The sequence below is a fragment of the Elaeis guineensis genome, chromosome 2 (genome assembly GCF_000442705.2).
Source record: "Elaeis guineensis isolate ETL-2024a chromosome 2, EG11, whole genome shotgun sequence".
Taxonomy (NCBI): Eukaryota; Viridiplantae; Streptophyta; class Magnoliopsida; order Arecales; family Arecaceae; genus Elaeis; species Elaeis guineensis.
Window position 1 is genome coordinate 97,796,091 of NC_025994.2, and position 18,875 is coordinate 97,814,965.

Genomic DNA, 18,875 nt, shown 5'->3' on the forward strand with positions numbered 1-18,875 from the left:
TCTCTGTGTACTCTGTGCTGCAGAAAATCCTGCATACTTTCAAATATTGGAAGCATTTTTGTTCAAGAAAAACGAGGCATAGTTAGGATAAGATTTGGAACAAACTGCTGTCTTTGGTTGTAGCCGCTCCTTGATAATTGTAGCTGGGATTCTGCCCTTTGTTTAATTCCACTTTTCTGCTGCTTGTAGCTCTTCCCATATTGGTTGAAAGGTAATGGACGAATGCAGCACGGCGTTACATAATTCGATTGTTAGCTACAGTGAGATCATGCAGCCCTGTGGCGAGCACATAGCTACAGTTTATTCTCTCGCCTTTTACCAAAGAATACCGTGTGCACGCCAATTATACGGCGTACGCCAATTTTTTTCAAAAAAAACATTCCCTTGGGAAGCCCTGCAATACTAAATTAGTAAATTTTTTCGCTTGTACACTTGAGTTACACAGTTCTCTACGCTGCCAGTATGACGACAAACCCAACACCCTTTCCGAGTTACGATGTATATCTTTGCTTGATTAGATTGTTTTCATCAACGGCACAAATTCCTCTGTGCGCTGAGTTAGATTTTTCCTAATAACGGTCATATTGTTTCACGTGCTTCTTCTAATCGAGGTTCCATTTCACTAAGCATCACAACAATTTATACCGACCGACTTGGATTTTCCTGGTACAGATTGGAGATCTTGCTCTTCGGTGGATTGAAATATCTTCTTCTTGAAGCCATATTACCTTGCAAACTCTATTAACAGATCCAATGGTGTTTATTTGGTGGGCGAGCGATCTCACCCTGGATCAACTTCTTGACTGACTGTAGTTGTAACAATCCATCGAACATCTTGAGATCATCTTCAGATTTCTCTGGACTCTCTTTGCCGCTCAGTCCCACCCTGTTGCTCTGAGTCTTTCTCTCTCCGTTCCAAATCAGTTTATTTTTTTTGTTACTCTCACCTCACTTCCTGTCTGTTTCTTATCTGAACATCCACAAGGTTGCTGCCTAATTCTCATAGGTGGCTACCTTGCTGGTTCTTGTATCTCTTTGATTTTGTCAATAATAGACGAGTGGTCAACACCTCCCTTTATATCACCCAAAAAAAAAAATCCATCAAAGCACCCTTGGTTACATTCTACTGCATTATCTTTGCTTAACCAGTAACAATAAGCATGGCTAAAAGCTTATGATTGTTTTCATCAATGATCAAAGTCCTTAGTCTGCTTGTTATTGGAGTAGGATTTCACTAATGTTTACATCATTTTCAGAAGAATAGCTAGAAGTTCCCTTGTTTCGGTAGGAGTCATCCTTCTTTGGTGGATCGGAATCTCTTATACTTGAAGCCACGCATAGATCGGTGGCTGTGCTACCTTGATTCAAAAATGCAGGCATAGAGGGAGTTGAAAGAGTGGTTACAGAGTGACCACTCAGCATTTGAACAACCAATGCCATGCTTGGTCTTTTTGTTGGGTCTTCCTGAACGCAGAGTAACCCCACGTGAATGCTTCTCAAGGCTTCTTCTCTTTGATACTCTTCTCCCAGGCTTTGATCCATCAAATGCAATGCCTTCGCTTTGTTCCAGTACTTCCATGCCTGTAAGCCATCAACATAAGACGTGTTAGTCTTAGACGAGGGACATGGTGCAATTCTTTGCTACCATCTCCTTTCTCCTTTTCCATCCATTGAAGAGTTGCAAAGTGCTCACATAGCTTAGAAGGTTCGCTGCATTCCCTGATCCTTGGAAGTCTCTGATTCTTCGACCGGTCACAATTTCTAGAACGAGAACTCCAAAACTAAATACATCTGATTTAGTTGAGAAACGCCCATGCATTGCATACTCCGGTGCAATGTATCCACTGCATACCATCCACAACAGTAATTGCAGAAGCAACAAGATTTCTTTTTAAGCAAATGCAGAAGCAACAAGATTAAGTGCTCTAGACTACGGAGGACAAACAAATTAATTGTCACGCCCCGAACCCAACATTCGGGTCGGATACGTGATGGCCGCACACTCCTTAGAGCAAACCCTAAAGAATATGCAAGGCCAAATTAAATCACTACAACCTTAACATCCATAATAATTAATTTCAATAATAATTCATAAAATCTTGCATAATTACAATTAACATTCCTTCAATCCTCTGATCAGGTATCAACGGTACTCTATCTATGCATCCGCTCACTCACAAATCTATACCATAGCCAACCATGGACATCTTGTAACTCTGAGAAGAAAAAAGAAAATGAAGGGGTGTGAGCTTTACAGCCTAGTAAGAATTTCCATATCACACCAATATAATAATATAATCTGAAAATAATGATAGGCAATAACACGTAAAAGTCGATGTTCACTGTCCAGAATACTGCAAACATTTATAGATTATCTGTTTTATCAAAAGAGATGCATCATCATATGTTAAATAAGTGAAATAATTTTATTCAATGATTGTTTCATGTCTTATCTTTCTATTTTCTTCTATTATCACATCATCTTTAATCCTTTCTTTTTGGCTTTAGCTTTAGGTTTGGCTTTCGCTTTAGTTTTGGACTACCAGGATCATGCGACGATCTTTTATTCGAATCGATTTCTATGATCTTCCTCGGATCGAAATATTCATGATCTTTCTCGGATCAAAGTGGCCATGATCTTTCTCGGATCAAATCATTCATGATCTTTCTCGGATCAGAATCTTCATGATCTTTCTCGGATCATATTATTCTTCCACACATAAGCCTGTGGGGGCTGTCCCAGACATAAGCTCCTAGCAAACTATTCCACATGACAAGGCTAGTCCAAACCATATTTCTCTTTCTTTTACTTTTCATGAAATTATGATATTTAACTTCATTAATCAATTCATCTTTTGCAGTGAAATAAATATGTCATACACATAATCATGCCATCACTCGCTGATACATATGTATTGATATAGCATACTCATGCTCAAAATCACATAAATAAATAACAATATCTCAGATATAACAAATTCATCGATCTCAAATCCAACGATGCAAAATCAATGAGATAAAACCAACGGTAAAATAACATATATAATGATGATCATGTACAGAGATTCTTACCTTTACCGGTGACTGATCCAAGCACAGAAATCAATGTTCTTCTTTGATTTATGAATTTCTTTAACAAAATATTTCACTCGATATCATGTGCAGACAATCATCTCTTCATAACCCTGATCAAATATAAAGATCATATATGGAGAAAATTATCGATAATCGACCCGATAACACAAATCTAGGATCTCTCTTAGGATTAACCAAAATTAGGATTTACCTAAGTATCTAGATCCTCCACTGATCCATAAGACTTCTAGAGAGAGAAAATTCATGAAGAGAGAGAAAATTCTAGAGAGAGAAAGTAGAGAGAGAAAGTGGAGAGAGAAACCTTCGTATCCTTCCGATGAGGCAATCATGATCAAGATCACCAAAGGTCCTATCAGGGTGACTCAATATAAATCAAGTGTTACAAATTTCGAATAGGATCGGACTGGGATCAGATCTACTGCATGAATTTCGGAGCAACCTCTGATCATCTTATTTTCATCTCAATTTTATCCTAGGATTCATGATGCAATCAGAGAGGAAGAAAAGATCCTAGAGAGACAAAATCCGTAAAGAGAGAGAAAAGTCTAGAGAGAGAATCTAGAGAGAGAAAATGTAGAGAGAGAAGGTAGAGAGAGGAGAGAGAAAGAAGAGAGAAAGGAGAGAGAAAGGAGAGAGAGAAAAATTCTCTCCTTCTTCTTCTTTTTATTTTATTTTATTTTATTTTTATTTTTATTTTTTTTCTTTTCTTTTTCCTTTTTCTTTTCTTTTTCTTTTTCCTTTTTCTTTTTCCTTTTTCTTTTCTTTTTCTTCCCGTGGCTTATTTTTGACCGAAACAGGGGATCTTTGATCCCCTCCTTGGTTGGCCGGCCGGCGGCGCAGTCGGTGCGGGGATGGTCGGCGGCCAAAGGAGAGATGATCCGGCGGCAAGAGGCGGCCAAACCGGTGGTCGGCGGTGACCACCGGCGACGGAAAATGGCAAAAATAAGGATTTTTTTCGTAACAAAATCCGGCGACTCCGGTCGCCGGCAAGCGTGCACATCGGCATGGGAAGGAAGGGGAAGGAGAGAGGAAGGGGAGGAGGCTTACCTCCGTCGTCGGCGAAGCTTTTCCGACGAGAAATTGGACGTCACAGTGATGGGTCTCCGTGAGGAATTTTCGACGATTGCCGTCGTTTTGCCCCGAAATTTTTGATGGAAAGGAGAGAGGAGGGATCTCCTCCTTAAATAGGGCCGGAGGGAGCTTGTCTCCGACTCCGATTGGGAGCCGGTGAACGGAGGAAGAAGACTCCCTTCGGGAGTCTTCTCCCCTGTTTCTTTTCTCTTTTTTTTTTTTTTTTGGTTTGGGCTGTGGCTGATTTTGGGCCGGGGTGTTACATTCTCCTCCCCTTTAAATAATTTTGTCCTCGAAATTAAGTTATGTTGTTTGAAATATATTTCAAAATATACATTCTTCATGTCATTCTCAAGCTTACGATAATGTCTTATATATTATTTATTTCTCATGATCTTCCAACAAATTTTATATGTAGACTCTCATCTTAAAACAAATCTCAATCTTCTATATCAGTTTAAGTAACAATATTAAATTTTTTTTTTTTAACAATATGAGATCTATATTAGGACTTTCTAAGTTTGAACTAATACTAGAATTATCAAGCTGTTAATAAACTTGAGATATCTAAAATTTCTTGACATTATCTACAATGAAACAACCTACTGACAAAAATTATCAGGCTATGATGATCAGATTAGATCAAAATTTATAGCATCCTTTCATTATCAATAAAATCCTTCCTTATTTGCAACTAATATATTCCATCGTAACTTTTGATTTAAAGGATTAATATTTCTAATCAATTCAGACCATCACGCTTTTGCTGCACACTCTGATCTCAACTTACCAAATTATATAAGTCTATCAAAGATAAAAATATCCTTATATGTTAGATCAATCCAAGATAGATCCAACCTTCAAATTTCATATAAGACTTGGGGCAAAATTTTAAGTTTCTTTATCTTTACTACCTTCGGGTATAGCATATAAAAATTAAATCTTGATCCACTTTCTATGTTTAAAATCATTGCATAAGTTTCATCACTCTTCAAAAATCCGACATGTCTAGAATTAATTGAAGTTAATCTTAAATTTACCTTACAATCATTTAGATAATTTCTAAATCAATCTTTCTTTTCAAAAGAATTAATTCTAACTTGACAACTAAAAGAACTCAAGCCAACATCCTTAAGTAGAATCATCTTGATTATTTCTTATAGAGCTCTCTTCATCACAACCCTTAATATTAATCGATAAATCCATAGAAAATCTTGTCCCTTGTATAAGTCATTCAAAATTTAACACTAGCAAGATGTCTTAGTTCAATTTTAAAAATATATCTAAACTTTGACTTGAATAATTAATATACTTCACCATCTTCAATAATCAAAAAAATTAAAAAAATCTAATCCAGAGATAGTAATACGAATTATTAAAGATTTCATCATAACCTGTATATCATACTCTAACAAAATAAATTTTTTTCTTTAATTTAATAACAACATCAAAAGACTTTTGATTCACTTAAAAAAAAAAAAACTATTGACTTGAAATTCAATGCAACTTGAAAGATCAAGGAATCATATTCAGAATATGATATTTTGAGTAACCAAAAATTTTACCAAGATGTGTATCTCATATTCTCATAATAAAATTTAAGTATATATATATATATATATATATATATATATATATACATATTTCATCTAAATTGAGTTTATATGACCTCTTATAGATTCAATGTCCAAAAATATTTCTCTCTCATATGATGTAATTTCTTCTTAGACCATATCCTAATTAACTTTCTTTGATAAGTCCAAAATTCATAATGCTCAGACAATTATCATCGAAATTAAAAAAAAAATATCATGATCTTCAATCATATAAGTTTTATATTCCAAAATCCTCTAGTATACTCAACATAACTTATCAATACCTCCCACTTTATTCCAAGGTCAACTCTTTTCATACTTAGGTCAACCTTACTAATTGAAATCTAAGATATAACTCATCAATTCTATTATAGATATCATATGCCACTTATACATAAATTTCATCTTAATATCTATTGACTCGAAATCTAATTATCGGATCGTTTGTTTTATGTCTATCATATTCCTTATAATCATAACCTAAGTTTAAATATCACTAAAGTCATAATTATAATCTTAAGCTTAAATACCACTTAAATCATATTCTCTAATGATCATAACCTAAATTATAATATCATTCTATCATACCTTTAATAATCATAATCTTAAACTCTGATTTTATCAATCATACTCTATTGATTATAATCCCAAAGTTTTGATATCACTTATATGACAATCCTCAGTGACCCTAAACTTTCTGTCATATCCTGATTACTTGTATCATTGTCTTCGAATAAACGTAACCTAAGTCCTAAGCTCAAATGCCACTCTGTCACATACTACTGATCTTACATAAAGTTTTGATATCACTTCATAATCTTAGTGATCTTAAACCTAAGCTCTGATACCATTCTGTCACGCCCCGAACCCAACACCCGGGTCGGATACGTGATGGCCGCACACTCCTTAGAGCAAACCCTAAAGAATATGCAAGGCCAAATTAAATCACTACAACCTTAACATCCATAATAATTAATTTCAATAATAATTCATAAAATCTTGCATAATTACAATTAACATTCCTTCAATCCTCTGATCAGGTATCAACGGTACTCTATCTATGCATCCGCTCACTCACAAATCCATACCATAGCCAACCATGGACATCTTGTAACTCTGAGAAGAAAAAAGAAAATGAAGGGGTGTGAGCTTTACAGCCCAGTAAGAATTCCCATATCACACCAATATAATAATATAATCTGAAAATAATGATAGACAATAACACGTAAAAGTCGATGTTCACTGTCCAGAATACTGCAAACATTTATAGATTATCTGTTTTATCAAAAGAGATGCATCATCATATGTTAAATAAGTGAAATAATTTTATTCAATGATTGTTTCATGTCTTATCTTTCTATTTTCTTCTATTATCACATCATCTTTAATCCTTTCTTTTTGGCTTTAGCTTTAGGTTTGGCTTTCGCTTTAGTTTTGGACTACCAGGATCATGCGACGATCTTTTATTCGAATCGATTTCTATGATCTTCCTCGGATCGAAATATTCATGATCTTTCTCGGATCAAAGTGTCCATGATCTTTCTCGGATCAAATCATTCATGATCTTTCTCGGATCAGAATCTTCATGATCTTTCTCGGATCATATTATTCTTCCACACATAAGCCTGTGGGGGCTGTCCCAGACATAAGCTCTTAGCAAGCTATTCCACATGACAAGGCCAGTCCAAACCATATTTCTCTTTCTTTTCCTTTTCATGAAATTATGATATTTAACTTCATTAATCAATTCATCTTTTGCAGTGAAATAAATATGTCATACACATAATCATGCCATCAGTCGCTGATACATATGTATTGATATAGCATACTCATACTCAAAATTACATAAATAAATAACAATATCTCAGATATAACAAATTCATCGATCTCAAATCCAACGATGCAAAATCAATGAGATAAAACCAACGGTAAAATAACATATATAATGATGATCATGTACAGAGATTCTTACCTTTATCGGTGACTGATCCAAGCACAGAAATCAATGTTCTTCTTTGATTTATGAATTTCTTTAACAAAATATTTCACTCGATATCATGTGCAGACAATCATCTCTTCATAACCCTGATCAAATATAAAGATCATATATGGAGAAAATTATCGATAATCGACCCGATAACACAAATCTAGGATCTCTCTTAGGATTAACCAAAATTAGGATTTACCTAAGTATCTAGATCCTCCACTGATCCATAAGACTTTTAGAGAGAGAAAATCTATGAAGAGAGAGAAAATTTTAGAGAGAGAAAGTAGAGAGAGAAAGTGGAGAGAGAAACTTTCGTATCCTTCCGATGAGGCAATCATGATCAAGATCATCAAAGGTCCTATCAGGGTGACTCAATATGAATCAAGTGTTACAAATTTCGAATAGGATCGAACTGGGATCAGATCTACTGCACGAATTTCGGAGCAACCTCTGATCATCTTATTTTCATCTCAATTTTATCCTAGGATTCATGATGCAATCAGAGAGGAAGAAAAGATCCTAGAGAGACAAAATCCGTAAAGAGAGAGAAAAGTCTAGAGAGAGAATCTAGAGAGAGAAAATGTAGAGAGAGAAGGTAGAGAGAGGAGAGAGAAAGAAGAGAGAAAGGAGAGAGAAAGGAGAGAGAGAAAAATTCTCTCCTTCTTCTTCTTTTTATTTTATTTTATTTTATTTTTATTTTTATTTTTTTTCCTTTTCTTTTTCCTTTTTCTTTTCTTTTTCTTTTTCCTTTTTCTTTTTCCTTTTTCTTTTCTTTTTCTTCCCGTGGCTTATTTTTGACCGAAACAGGGGATCTTTGATCCCCTCCTTGGTTGGCCGGCCGGCGGCGCAGTCGGTGCGGGGATGGTCGGCGGTCAAAGGAGAGATGATCCGACGGCAAGAGGCGGCCAAACCGGTGGTCGGCGGTGACCACTGGCGACGGAAAACGGCAAAAATAAGGATATTTTTCGTAACAAAATCCGGCGACTCCGGTCGCCGGCAAGCGTGCATATCGGCATGGGAAGGAAGGGGAAGGAGAGAGGAAGGGGAGGAGGCTTACCTCCGTCGTCGGTGAAGCTTTTCCGACGAGAAATTGGACGTCACAGTGATGGGTCTCCGTGAGGAATTTCCGACGATTGCCGTCGTTTTGCCCCGTGATTTTTGATGGAAAGGAGAGAGGAGGGATCTCCTCCTTAAATAGGGCCAGAGGGAGCTTGTCTCCGACTCCGATTGGGAGCCGGTGAACGGAGGAAGAAGACTCTCTTCGGGAGTCTTCTCCCCTGTTTCTTTTCTCTTTTTTTTTTTTTTTTTTTGGTTTGGGCTGTGGCTGATTTTGGGCCGGGGTGTTACATTAATAATCAAGTGAAAGTTCATAATAGAGAAGAATTTATGGTGTCCAGTGGTTGTAATTAAAATCTTGATCGAGATGCAGAAGTTGAGGAGGCTTTAAGGATACTTTGTGCCAGCAATTTGACTAACAGTCCCCGGCGTTTTGTCTGCATCGAAGAGTTTTGCAAGGCCAAAGTCCGAAATCTTGGGATTCATGTACTGATCCAACAAGATATTACTTGATTTTAGATCCCGATGAATAATGTTGAGTCGAGAATCTTGATGAAGATAAAGAAGTCCTCTTGCAATTCCTTCAATAATCTTGTAGCGTTTTCCCCACTCCAGTTCTCCACTTCTGCGGGGATCTAAGTTAGCCAGTAGAACTAAGTCAGCGTATGCAAGAAAGTCACAATGATCGAATTTCAAAGAAGCATGGGGTTCTTGGATAAAACTATGATTATTCTTTCCAAAAAGGGAGAAGAAGACAGATCAAACAGAATAAGCAAGATTTTTGACATCAACTGTTACCAGAGTTTAAGTAGGTAATTAGTATATAGAGGCCATTTGGATCAAATACTTGTGCCCGACACATAATGATAGACGACTAAAATCCATCCTTACCGGTACAATCTTAACGTTTCTTATCCTTCGACTTCATAGAACGACTTAATGTATCTGTTTGCTCACCTATCAGAGTCCAGCCTTCTCTTACATTTACAATGGACTACTCGTAGGATTTGACTTAAGTTAGCAGGTTGTCATGGATTTGCATGATATTATTATTATTATTATTATTATTTGATGGAATGATATTTTGAAATTTAAGAACTTAAATTTTATTGATGCGCATGAACAGAATTGGTCTTGTAGGTATAGGTCACAGTCAAAATTGCATATAAGTTTTTCTCTGAAATTCACGTCAATTAGTGTGACAGTGTAATATTAAAGAAAATTGACTCATAGATGAAATAGATCAATAACAAGGTCAATCGATCTCTTCCGATCAAAAGAGAAGAAAATAAATAAACAAAATTTATGTAATGGATAAAAATAATAAATACTACAAGATCATTCTCTGATGGAAGGAGAAGAAGACCATTTGCATCATAATTACCTAGGTCTAGGTGATGCACGATTCAAAATTTGAACTCAAACCTTTAGTTGGCAGGAGAAGTGTACGACCACTAGGGAAAGCCCCAGTCCACGGCAATGAAAGAAAATTCACTATTTCAAGAAAAGCATCCGCCAGTTATGCCTGATCCCAAAGTGATGTCCCATGTACTTTCCAACTTTGATTCTATATTGAGAAATATATGCAACACACACACACATATAGACACATACATACATACATATATATGTCATGGTCTCAAAGTTCAACACTAGCTGCCCAATTTTGGAGCCAATTGGAACCATCCTTTTTATCATTCTTGGTGGGAATTTAGAACAAGACAAGATAGAAGTTTTCTAATAATGATTGCTTAAGCTCAGATATATTATGTGGCGCAGCAATATCACAGACCATCACAATTTCAATCACTCATAGGGGTGGCGATTTGATCTGATTCATTGGATATCCGATCCGATCCGATCCGAATGAGACGGATTTTATCCAATCTGATTAAAATCTGGAGTAGATATGAATTTTAGAAAAAAAAATTGTATACACACACACATCTAAATACCCAATACAAAACCCTAGTCATCTAAGCTTCTTGTATTCGGCCACTTTGTCTCCCCTAAGCTTCCATATTCAGCCACTTCAAACCTCCCACCTGATTAGGACTCTTGAGGATGGAAAAAGCAAAGGAAAAACTAGGAGAAAATGAAGGAAAACCAAGAAAAACAAAAGAAAAATAGAAAAATTAAAAGATAAGTCCTTTTCCTACATAGATTGCCATTTTTTTTCTTTTTGCTTTTTTTTTTTCATTATCATTTTGATAGATTTGTGAGAAAAGAGAGCACTTAAGAGAGATTAGAAGGGATTTCGAGGTTCTGATTGGATTCTTCTCCTTGAGTATATGGGATTCTATCCAAGTTATGGCGGTGTGAGTTAGTTCCTTGAGGTTTTGAGAGCTTAATCTTGGTAGAAGTATGATATTTTGTAAGGGTGGAGATTTTTGATCGAAAAGATTCTGCTTTGGCTACAAAATTTTTAATTTATGGGGCTCTATTTCATTGCATAATTTTTTTTAAAACTGTATAAGAATTTCGGATATAACTGATCCGACCTGATCTGACTCATTTTTGGAGCTCGGCTAGATCCGACCTGATCCGAGATGGATACGGGGTGGGTATGGATATAAATTTTTTGCTGATGGGATGGGTACACGTATCGATCGATCCGACTCATACCCAACCTATTGCCACCCCTAATCACTCGTCAAGCAGCCCAAGGAATGAAAAGAAAGTCATATAATAGTGTGTCAAAGCTATAAATTAAGCTAAGACAAACTAAGCATCATGAAACCATAAGCATCCCCTATGGTGTGTGTGCAGCACCATGGGATGTGGTGCACCTATGAATAGCATCCATCATAGGATGGATGGCCATACACGAGGATGGGCCATGCCATGCAGTGTTGCGTGCATTATTTGATGACTGCCCATTCTATGATGGCAGCCATCTAGAAATCCATGCTCAAAAAATGTAGTTGGCTGCTGAAGGATGAGATTCTCAACTTGCTAAAATTGGGTAAGCCAGTTCCTAATCAGCAGCCGTGTAGAACTTATGGGAGGCCAGGAGACAGCAGTGATGTGGCATTAGGCCCAGCCTGATTCACCTTGTTGTTCTATTCAAGTGAACCGAACCGATCAGTGTGGTGGTTAGGTAGATTAGATACCAAATAGGATTGAAATCGGATCGAATATGGATCGAATATCACCATATCCATCTCTATATTTGTTTTGTCTGACGAATACAAATATGGATACGGATATTATTTGGATGTAAGAATTTATATCCATATTTATTTTAAATAGATATGGATAAAATTTAGATACTAAAAGTATGGATATAATTACATATATTATTTAGATAATTAAATTTTATGACTATAGATTCAAAGATATTATTAAATAGATGATAAATCAAGTTAATAACATGTTTATATATTTATATATTTCTCTTAAAAATTAATAAGTACTATATAAAATTATATAGAGTTACATATAGATTCGGATATTCGGATACGGATCGGATAGTTGTCTATCCATATCCATATTTTTCTGATGGATATGGATATCTGACGGATATGGATATGGATATGGATATTAATCGGATTTTAAAATTTTTATCCATATTCGGATTGATTCAGATATATAAATGAATCTGAATAGATAATATCCATATCACTTTCGCCCCTAGTATCAGGAGATGGGTAAGCATTTAAGAGAGTTCGAACTTTGAATGCAGTGGGTCAACTAAGTTGGGCTTACGGTGTTCTGGGCTTACGGTGTTACGGTGTTCTGGTTTTGAGCTTTATTTATGTTGCTGTTGTTTTGGAATTGAGTGGGGGTTATTTACTTGTTTTGTACCTACAAAAGCGTTGGGAACATAGTTAAAGTCAAACCCATTGAGACATTCAGGTTGGGTTTGGGTTTGAAGTTTTTATATGTGATCCTACCCAAGTCCTCATAAAATACTTTGTTTACTATATACACACATGTGTACGTACATATTTACATACTATTTATCCACAAATTTCACCAAATATGCCAGAAAAATTTTGCCAACAAGTCCTACTGAAAATGCTACCAAAGTCCCATTGGGAGTGCTAGAAAACTTGTTTCCTCTTCTCCTTTCTATCAGGAGAGAGATGCGCGTGCCAGGAGCTCATTGGCTTGTAGAGAAGGGTGACAAGTTTTGTGGCTTAAGTTAGGATACATGCATAGGCGTGCCATCAGTATGGATTTCCTAGAAGAAGGATAATGAAAGGATGATGATGAGAGTAGTGTAGATTTAGATGTCTTGACTTTCAATTTTTTTTTTTTTATCATTGCACTGATCATTCGAAAGATGAAAGAAAGTTTGAAACCAGTACTACTAAGAAGTATTCTACTAATAATAAATTATAAGAGTCCTACTAGAATTTTAAAGTAAGGAATTTAAAGATAAAAGTGAGGATAAGTTAAAAATAAATTAGTTTTCTTGATTGATCAAAGGATCCTCAGTTCAAACTACAATCTATTATTTATGTCAGAAGATGAATAATATGATAACTACCCACTCCAATAATAGTAGCCAATTTGGCCTCCACTTTTGTTATTTCTGTCGATCAATGGTAACTATCCTCTATAAGTCATATTTATCATAATGACCATATCAGATATTCTTTGTCAAAACACTTCTCACACTCTATTGGCCTGTCGCAATATCCTCTTTTGGCTTGCTCATAGTAATTTACCCTAGTGGTCTCTATTTAATTGATTTATAGACCTCTTCCCTACTCTAAAGCACCTTCAAGCTAATTTGATCAGCTTCCTTATATAGTGTTTGTTGCTTTAGCCTTTCAAATGATATTTGCCCTTTGACTTCTTGATGAGAATGCATGAAAAGTTATTTTATTTAGCTTAAGATTTGGAACCCCTTCTTAGACCATATTCTAGAGCCACCACATGTACGGTGATCCCCAGATGTTAGGATATGATGCAAACATATATATGTATGTAAATATATACAAGACACACACACACACACATACACTTATATAAGTATATACATGCATACATACATCTATACAATATTAGTTTTATTTATATATCTTTCACCTGCAAAATAACAAAAGTAACATGTTTGAACACTTTTACATATCTATAATTGATTTTAAGTAAATTATATCTGTTTGATTTTTAGCCCATTATTGTTATATAATTAACTATCCGTTGCTTGTTGTTCATAATTTAATTTTTGTAGCATATATTAAATATTTATAAACATCTCAAAGTATGTTTAACTTGCTTTACTCTTTAAGACATAATATTTAATACCTAAACCAAGACCCGAATAATATCCAACTTTGAACATGATGTACATATTTATTACCTAAACCAAGAATAGATCGGATCCTATTAAAGATTAGGTATGAAACAATAGTTAGACCAAAAAATCGACGGATACGAGTCCTGGTTTAGTAAATCTCGGAGCCAACTCGATAGCACCCCTCTGATTTGTCCTTTTGGGGTCAAGCGTTGCTGGTTGAGCTTATATTGAACAATATTACTTGTTGGGCTGGTATTAGGCGGTATTGTTGCTTGGGCTTAGGTCTCTCTCCTCTCCCCTCCTCTCTCTCTCTCTCTCTCTCTCTCTCTCTCTCTCTCTCTACTGTCCTTTCCTTTTTATTTTCTTTTGTAGGCTTCAGCATGCATCTTATTTCATTTATCAACAAAATACTAAGGCTTTTGCATGCATCTTTGCCACTATGGTTTATTGATTATAACCAAAAAAAGAACTTACTATTTTTTACCTTCTGAAAATCACTATCCACACACACATCACGTATGTATGTATGTATATGTATGTATGTGTGTGTGTGTGTGTGTGTGTGTGTGTGTGTAGGTTTTAAATCATTCTGTTTTTGTATGGCTGCCCTCTCATTAGATTTTTTTTACTATTATTCCTTTACATTATTATCCTTGAAAAAAACTAACATTCAATTTATATTGAGAACAGTTATGAAACTTGGGTAAGTATTAGAAATAGCAACAAGAAACTAAGGTAGAGTGGTAGTATAATATAACGTGAGGTAATATAAAACTTTTAATGTTAGAAGGGTAGATAGCAATCAGAGCATGTATGGTCAAGCGAGCATGTAGTCATCTACAATACCCAACATAATGAAATAAACATATGGATGATTTAAATCAGTATTAACTTAGGCATGATATGTATTGTTTAACTATGCTGAGACAAGCCAAAATTTTATCTCATTCTTTGAAACAGCTCCAAGTCAAACACATTTTCAGAATAATATCACCAAATCCACTTTGAGAAGATTAAGCAAATAATGCAAGTTATTACGCTGAGGTTAGAGGCAATATTGTCATCATTAATTAGGAGAAAAAATAATATTGCAAATTGAATAAAATTGAGTGTAAACAAAATATAGTAGACTCACATGGTTTAGTGATACATATGATCTGACAATGTAAGGCTTTTTAGTAAATTAACCTAGTGGCACTTTCAGTGTATTAAGAGGACGGGTTTTTCTTGAAGAAGTTGCATTTCTGACGTACCAAATAAAAATTTGTCAAGGCTTGAGTTAGGAAGAAATTCATAGACAAGGAGCTTTTCATCCTCTTCTAAGCAACAACCCAACAGCTTTACAAGATTTCTATGTTCGAGTTTGGTGACCAAAATAACCTCGTTCTTCAGCTGCTGAAGTCCTTGCCGAGAAGTTGCTGAAAGTCTTTTCACTGCTACTTCCTGGCCATTTAATAGCAATCCCTGTTTCAAATTAAAGTATTAGAAGAAAATATTTGTGTTTCTCTTTTTGGTACAGAAAAATATTTGTGTTTAAATCAAATAGAATGGACACTTTTCGAAGTCTATAGCAGGCTATAGACTACATTTTACCTTGTACACTGGTCCAAAGCCACCTCTTCCGATCTTATTTGCGTCGCAGAAGTTATTTGTGGCAATTCTGATTGTGTCCAAGTCAAATAATAGAGATCCAATGTTTCCCTTGTCGTGACCAGCATCTGCTAGTCATGAAATATACTTTCAATAAAACCATGAGTAGTATGTAAGCTTTTGACAAAAAAAAAAAAAAACAACAGTACACGTCTTCTTCTTGCTTCCTAAATATAAGTTCGTCTTGAGATATACTCACCAGTTGCCTTTATAGATGTTCTCCTCCTCCACAAACAAATGAAAATGGCGCCAGAGAAGACAATTAGAATGCTAACCGTCGGGATAACAAGAAAAATTATCATTGCCTTGCGCTTCCTTCCTGAACCAAGATAATAACCTTTGAGCTTAGCTTGCAATGATAAATAAATGCCTAATTATATAAAAGAAAATTTATACTCAACAAATTACTGCCTAAGATCTATCATCAGCTGAACCATGATTAACGATCAACAACTCAAGGTGATCCACCCGTGATCACAAGCTGAAAAAATAATAACATACATGAATAATTGATATCACGGTTTGGCAGTTCTCTTGTTGCAAATGATGGTTTCTTGTGACCAGCGGATTTGAAACTAGCACGCAAAATTTAATATGACCCAGTAGTGTCTATGCTAGTGCCCTAAAGTAACCAACACATGAACCACACAATATGCAATTAAAATCTAACTAAAGAATATTATGCATTATGCGTGGATATAGCAATAAAGATGGTGCACTGCAATTCATGGATAGGTAACAAAACATTATCCCAATTGTACATCAGTATAACTATAAGAACCAATACGAATATACATTTAGTTTCCTATCTTCTGTACAATAGAGAAATCTTGAATATCTATATAGGATCTAAAAATTAAAATAATATTTTTTAATTAATTTATTTTTATTGATATCGGAGTAGACCGACTCTATGGTCCATATGTATAAGGAATACTAATAACACCGACTTATTTTGGATCGATCATGAGTTGATTGTGTTATTTATGATGAAATTTAAATTTTTTATTTGATAAGCATGCTAATTTTTTTAAAAAAAAATATTTGAGGATTCATATATATATATATATATATATATATATATATATATATATATATATATATATATATATGAAAAATCTAAATGACATCTTCCAAGTATTTTTTTTTTTTTTTTTAACAAAAAGGTGAGGTTCGAGTTGCTGACCCTGGCCTACCATAAAAAGTCCACTTACCCGAGGCCTTTATTGCCGGAATAATGGAACCTGCCACAGCAGGCGGACTGCAGCAGTCCACCGCCGGCTCGGGCGATGCCACTCCAACAGACAGATCGTAGTAAGGGTAGATGTCAAACCTCAGATAGCAACGGTACGCCACCACCACCCCTCCTGGCCTCCCCCATACGCATTCTGACGTATGTATATTTCTCGCCGACACCTGCAGGCATTGGTAGCACTCATCCTCCGACTGATCCCTCGTGCACTGCGCCAGCCCATACGCCGTCGTCGAGCTGGTGAATTTGGCCTCCCCGGTCGCGAACATCCGCGTCGACTCATACGCCGCCCGCTTCGTTAAATTGCCCAGTAGCTCCCACACCATGTCTTCGAACCTCTCCGTGACGCTCCCTGGGTTGTAGAAGCACATTCTATATGAGTCATCATCACCGGAGGAGGACAAGCTGTGGTTGGAGTAGCGGAGGTAGCAGGTGTTTGGCCAAATGGCAGCGGACTTGCTCCACGGGCAGAGCTGCTGGAGTCCTTGGCTTGCGGCGGAGAGACAAGTCTGGCATTCGTCTCGTTTTAGGTCAGCGAAGCATAGGGCGAGGCCAAAGTCTTGATCAGGAGGTTGGCCTTTGGATAGGGTGGCAAAATTGGTGGGGAGGGCGGCGGAGATGAGGGAGGGCAGGAGGAGGTTGAGGTTGGACTTGTAGGTGCTGTCGGTGGTGAAGTTGGAGTTGGTCGAGCACTCACAGTATCCGGGGGAGGTTGCAGTGTGGAAAGTGGCGGCGAGGAGGGAGGAGAGGAAGAGGATTTGGAGGAGTTCATGGGGGAGGTTGAGAGGCATTGGAAGATCTGTGTGTTTGTAGAGCTATGGTGATTCGGGGGAGGAAAGGAATGGGGAAAGCTGGCAACCTCTCTTGGTTCCTTCTTGCAGAGCTGCTAGTGCTAACAAGGAATGCCCTTGGTCCGACTCCAATTAGAGTACATATATTCCCTTGGCCCATGGAGTACATTGGCAATTTGAAATTCCGCGAATGCTTACATATTTCAGCAAGAAGTTCTCTGGGTGGTCAGAAGTACTGTGGTGGTGGCTGTTGAATATATATATTTTTGGTAAACAATATTGTTTGAATATGTTTGAAGGCAACCTGTGAATACGTTTTCATCTACCGATGTTAGCAGTTAAACGACATCCAAACAGTCAGAATTTTCTGCAAATGAAAGTGATGCTTGCCTGGCTATCTCTCTTCTGTTCCCATGCGTGCATCCCGCCCGCTATTCTTATTGATGCTTGCACCCTGCGATGATAGCTTCTGGTACCATGAGTACCATGGTGGTCAAGTTTCAAATGTTTACCACTTCTTTGCAGACTACGAAGCATTGTAGCTATCATTCAGGGTTTGTTTGGTTTGTAAGAAAAAATTTTCTGTATTAGCTCAGGGTGCGTGATGTTTGAGAAAATATTTTTTTACATATTTGATTGATCATAAAAAAATAAAATATTCAAAAATAATTTATATTTGATTGAGCATTTATTTTCTTAAAAAAATTATATAAAATATCAATAATATCTTCAATTAAGATAAAATTTTGCTCCATTCCATCTAAAAAATTATACCTTTGATAAATATTATTTGAATATGTTTGAAGGCAATCTGTGAATACGTTTTCATCTACTGACGTAAGCAGTTAAACAACATCGGAACGGTCAGAATTTTCTGCAAATGAAAGTGACGCTCGCCTAGCAATGTCTCTTCTGTTCCCATGCATGCCGCTGTTCTCGATCATACTTATACTCTACTGGTATGATGCTGCACCCTGGGAATAGTCAGAAGCATCCTTCACTTCAGTGATCAGGTTTCAAAAGTTTACCAATTCTCTGCGGACTACCAAGCATTGCATTTCATTCAGAGTTTCCTACCTCTGCTTTTCAGGATGGTTTTGTCATTCTGGTTTCCTACCTCTGCTTA

The 18,875-nt window shown here is 36.3% G+C and overlaps 1 protein-coding gene and 1 non-coding gene across 2 annotated transcripts; one reads left to right on the plus strand and one right to left on the minus strand.

Annotated features, from left to right (window-relative positions):
- The first annotated feature begins 271 nt into the window (after positions 1 to 271).
- Positions 272 to 387, plus strand: LOC114913019 (U5 spliceosomal RNA). Its single transcript, XR_003799039.1, has one exon. It is a non-coding gene; the product is annotated as a U5 spliceosomal RNA (small nuclear RNA).
- Positions 388 to 1,215: 828 nt separating this feature from the next.
- On the minus strand, positions 1,216 to 17,749 carry LOC105052880 (cysteine-rich receptor-like protein kinase 10). The gene is made up of 7 exons (XM_073251214.1): positions 16,921 to 17,749; positions 15,906 to 16,025; positions 15,650 to 15,777; positions 15,310 to 15,520; positions 9,203 to 9,440; positions 1,694 to 1,844; positions 1,216 to 1,581 (listed from the first exon to the last, which is right to left on the minus strand). Exons 1-7 carry the CDS (start codon positions 17,747 to 17,749, stop codon positions 1,216 to 1,218), a joined length of 2,043 nt encoding a protein of 680 aa, XP_073107315.1.
- Between the last annotated feature and the right edge of the window lie 1,126 nt (positions 17,750 to 18,875).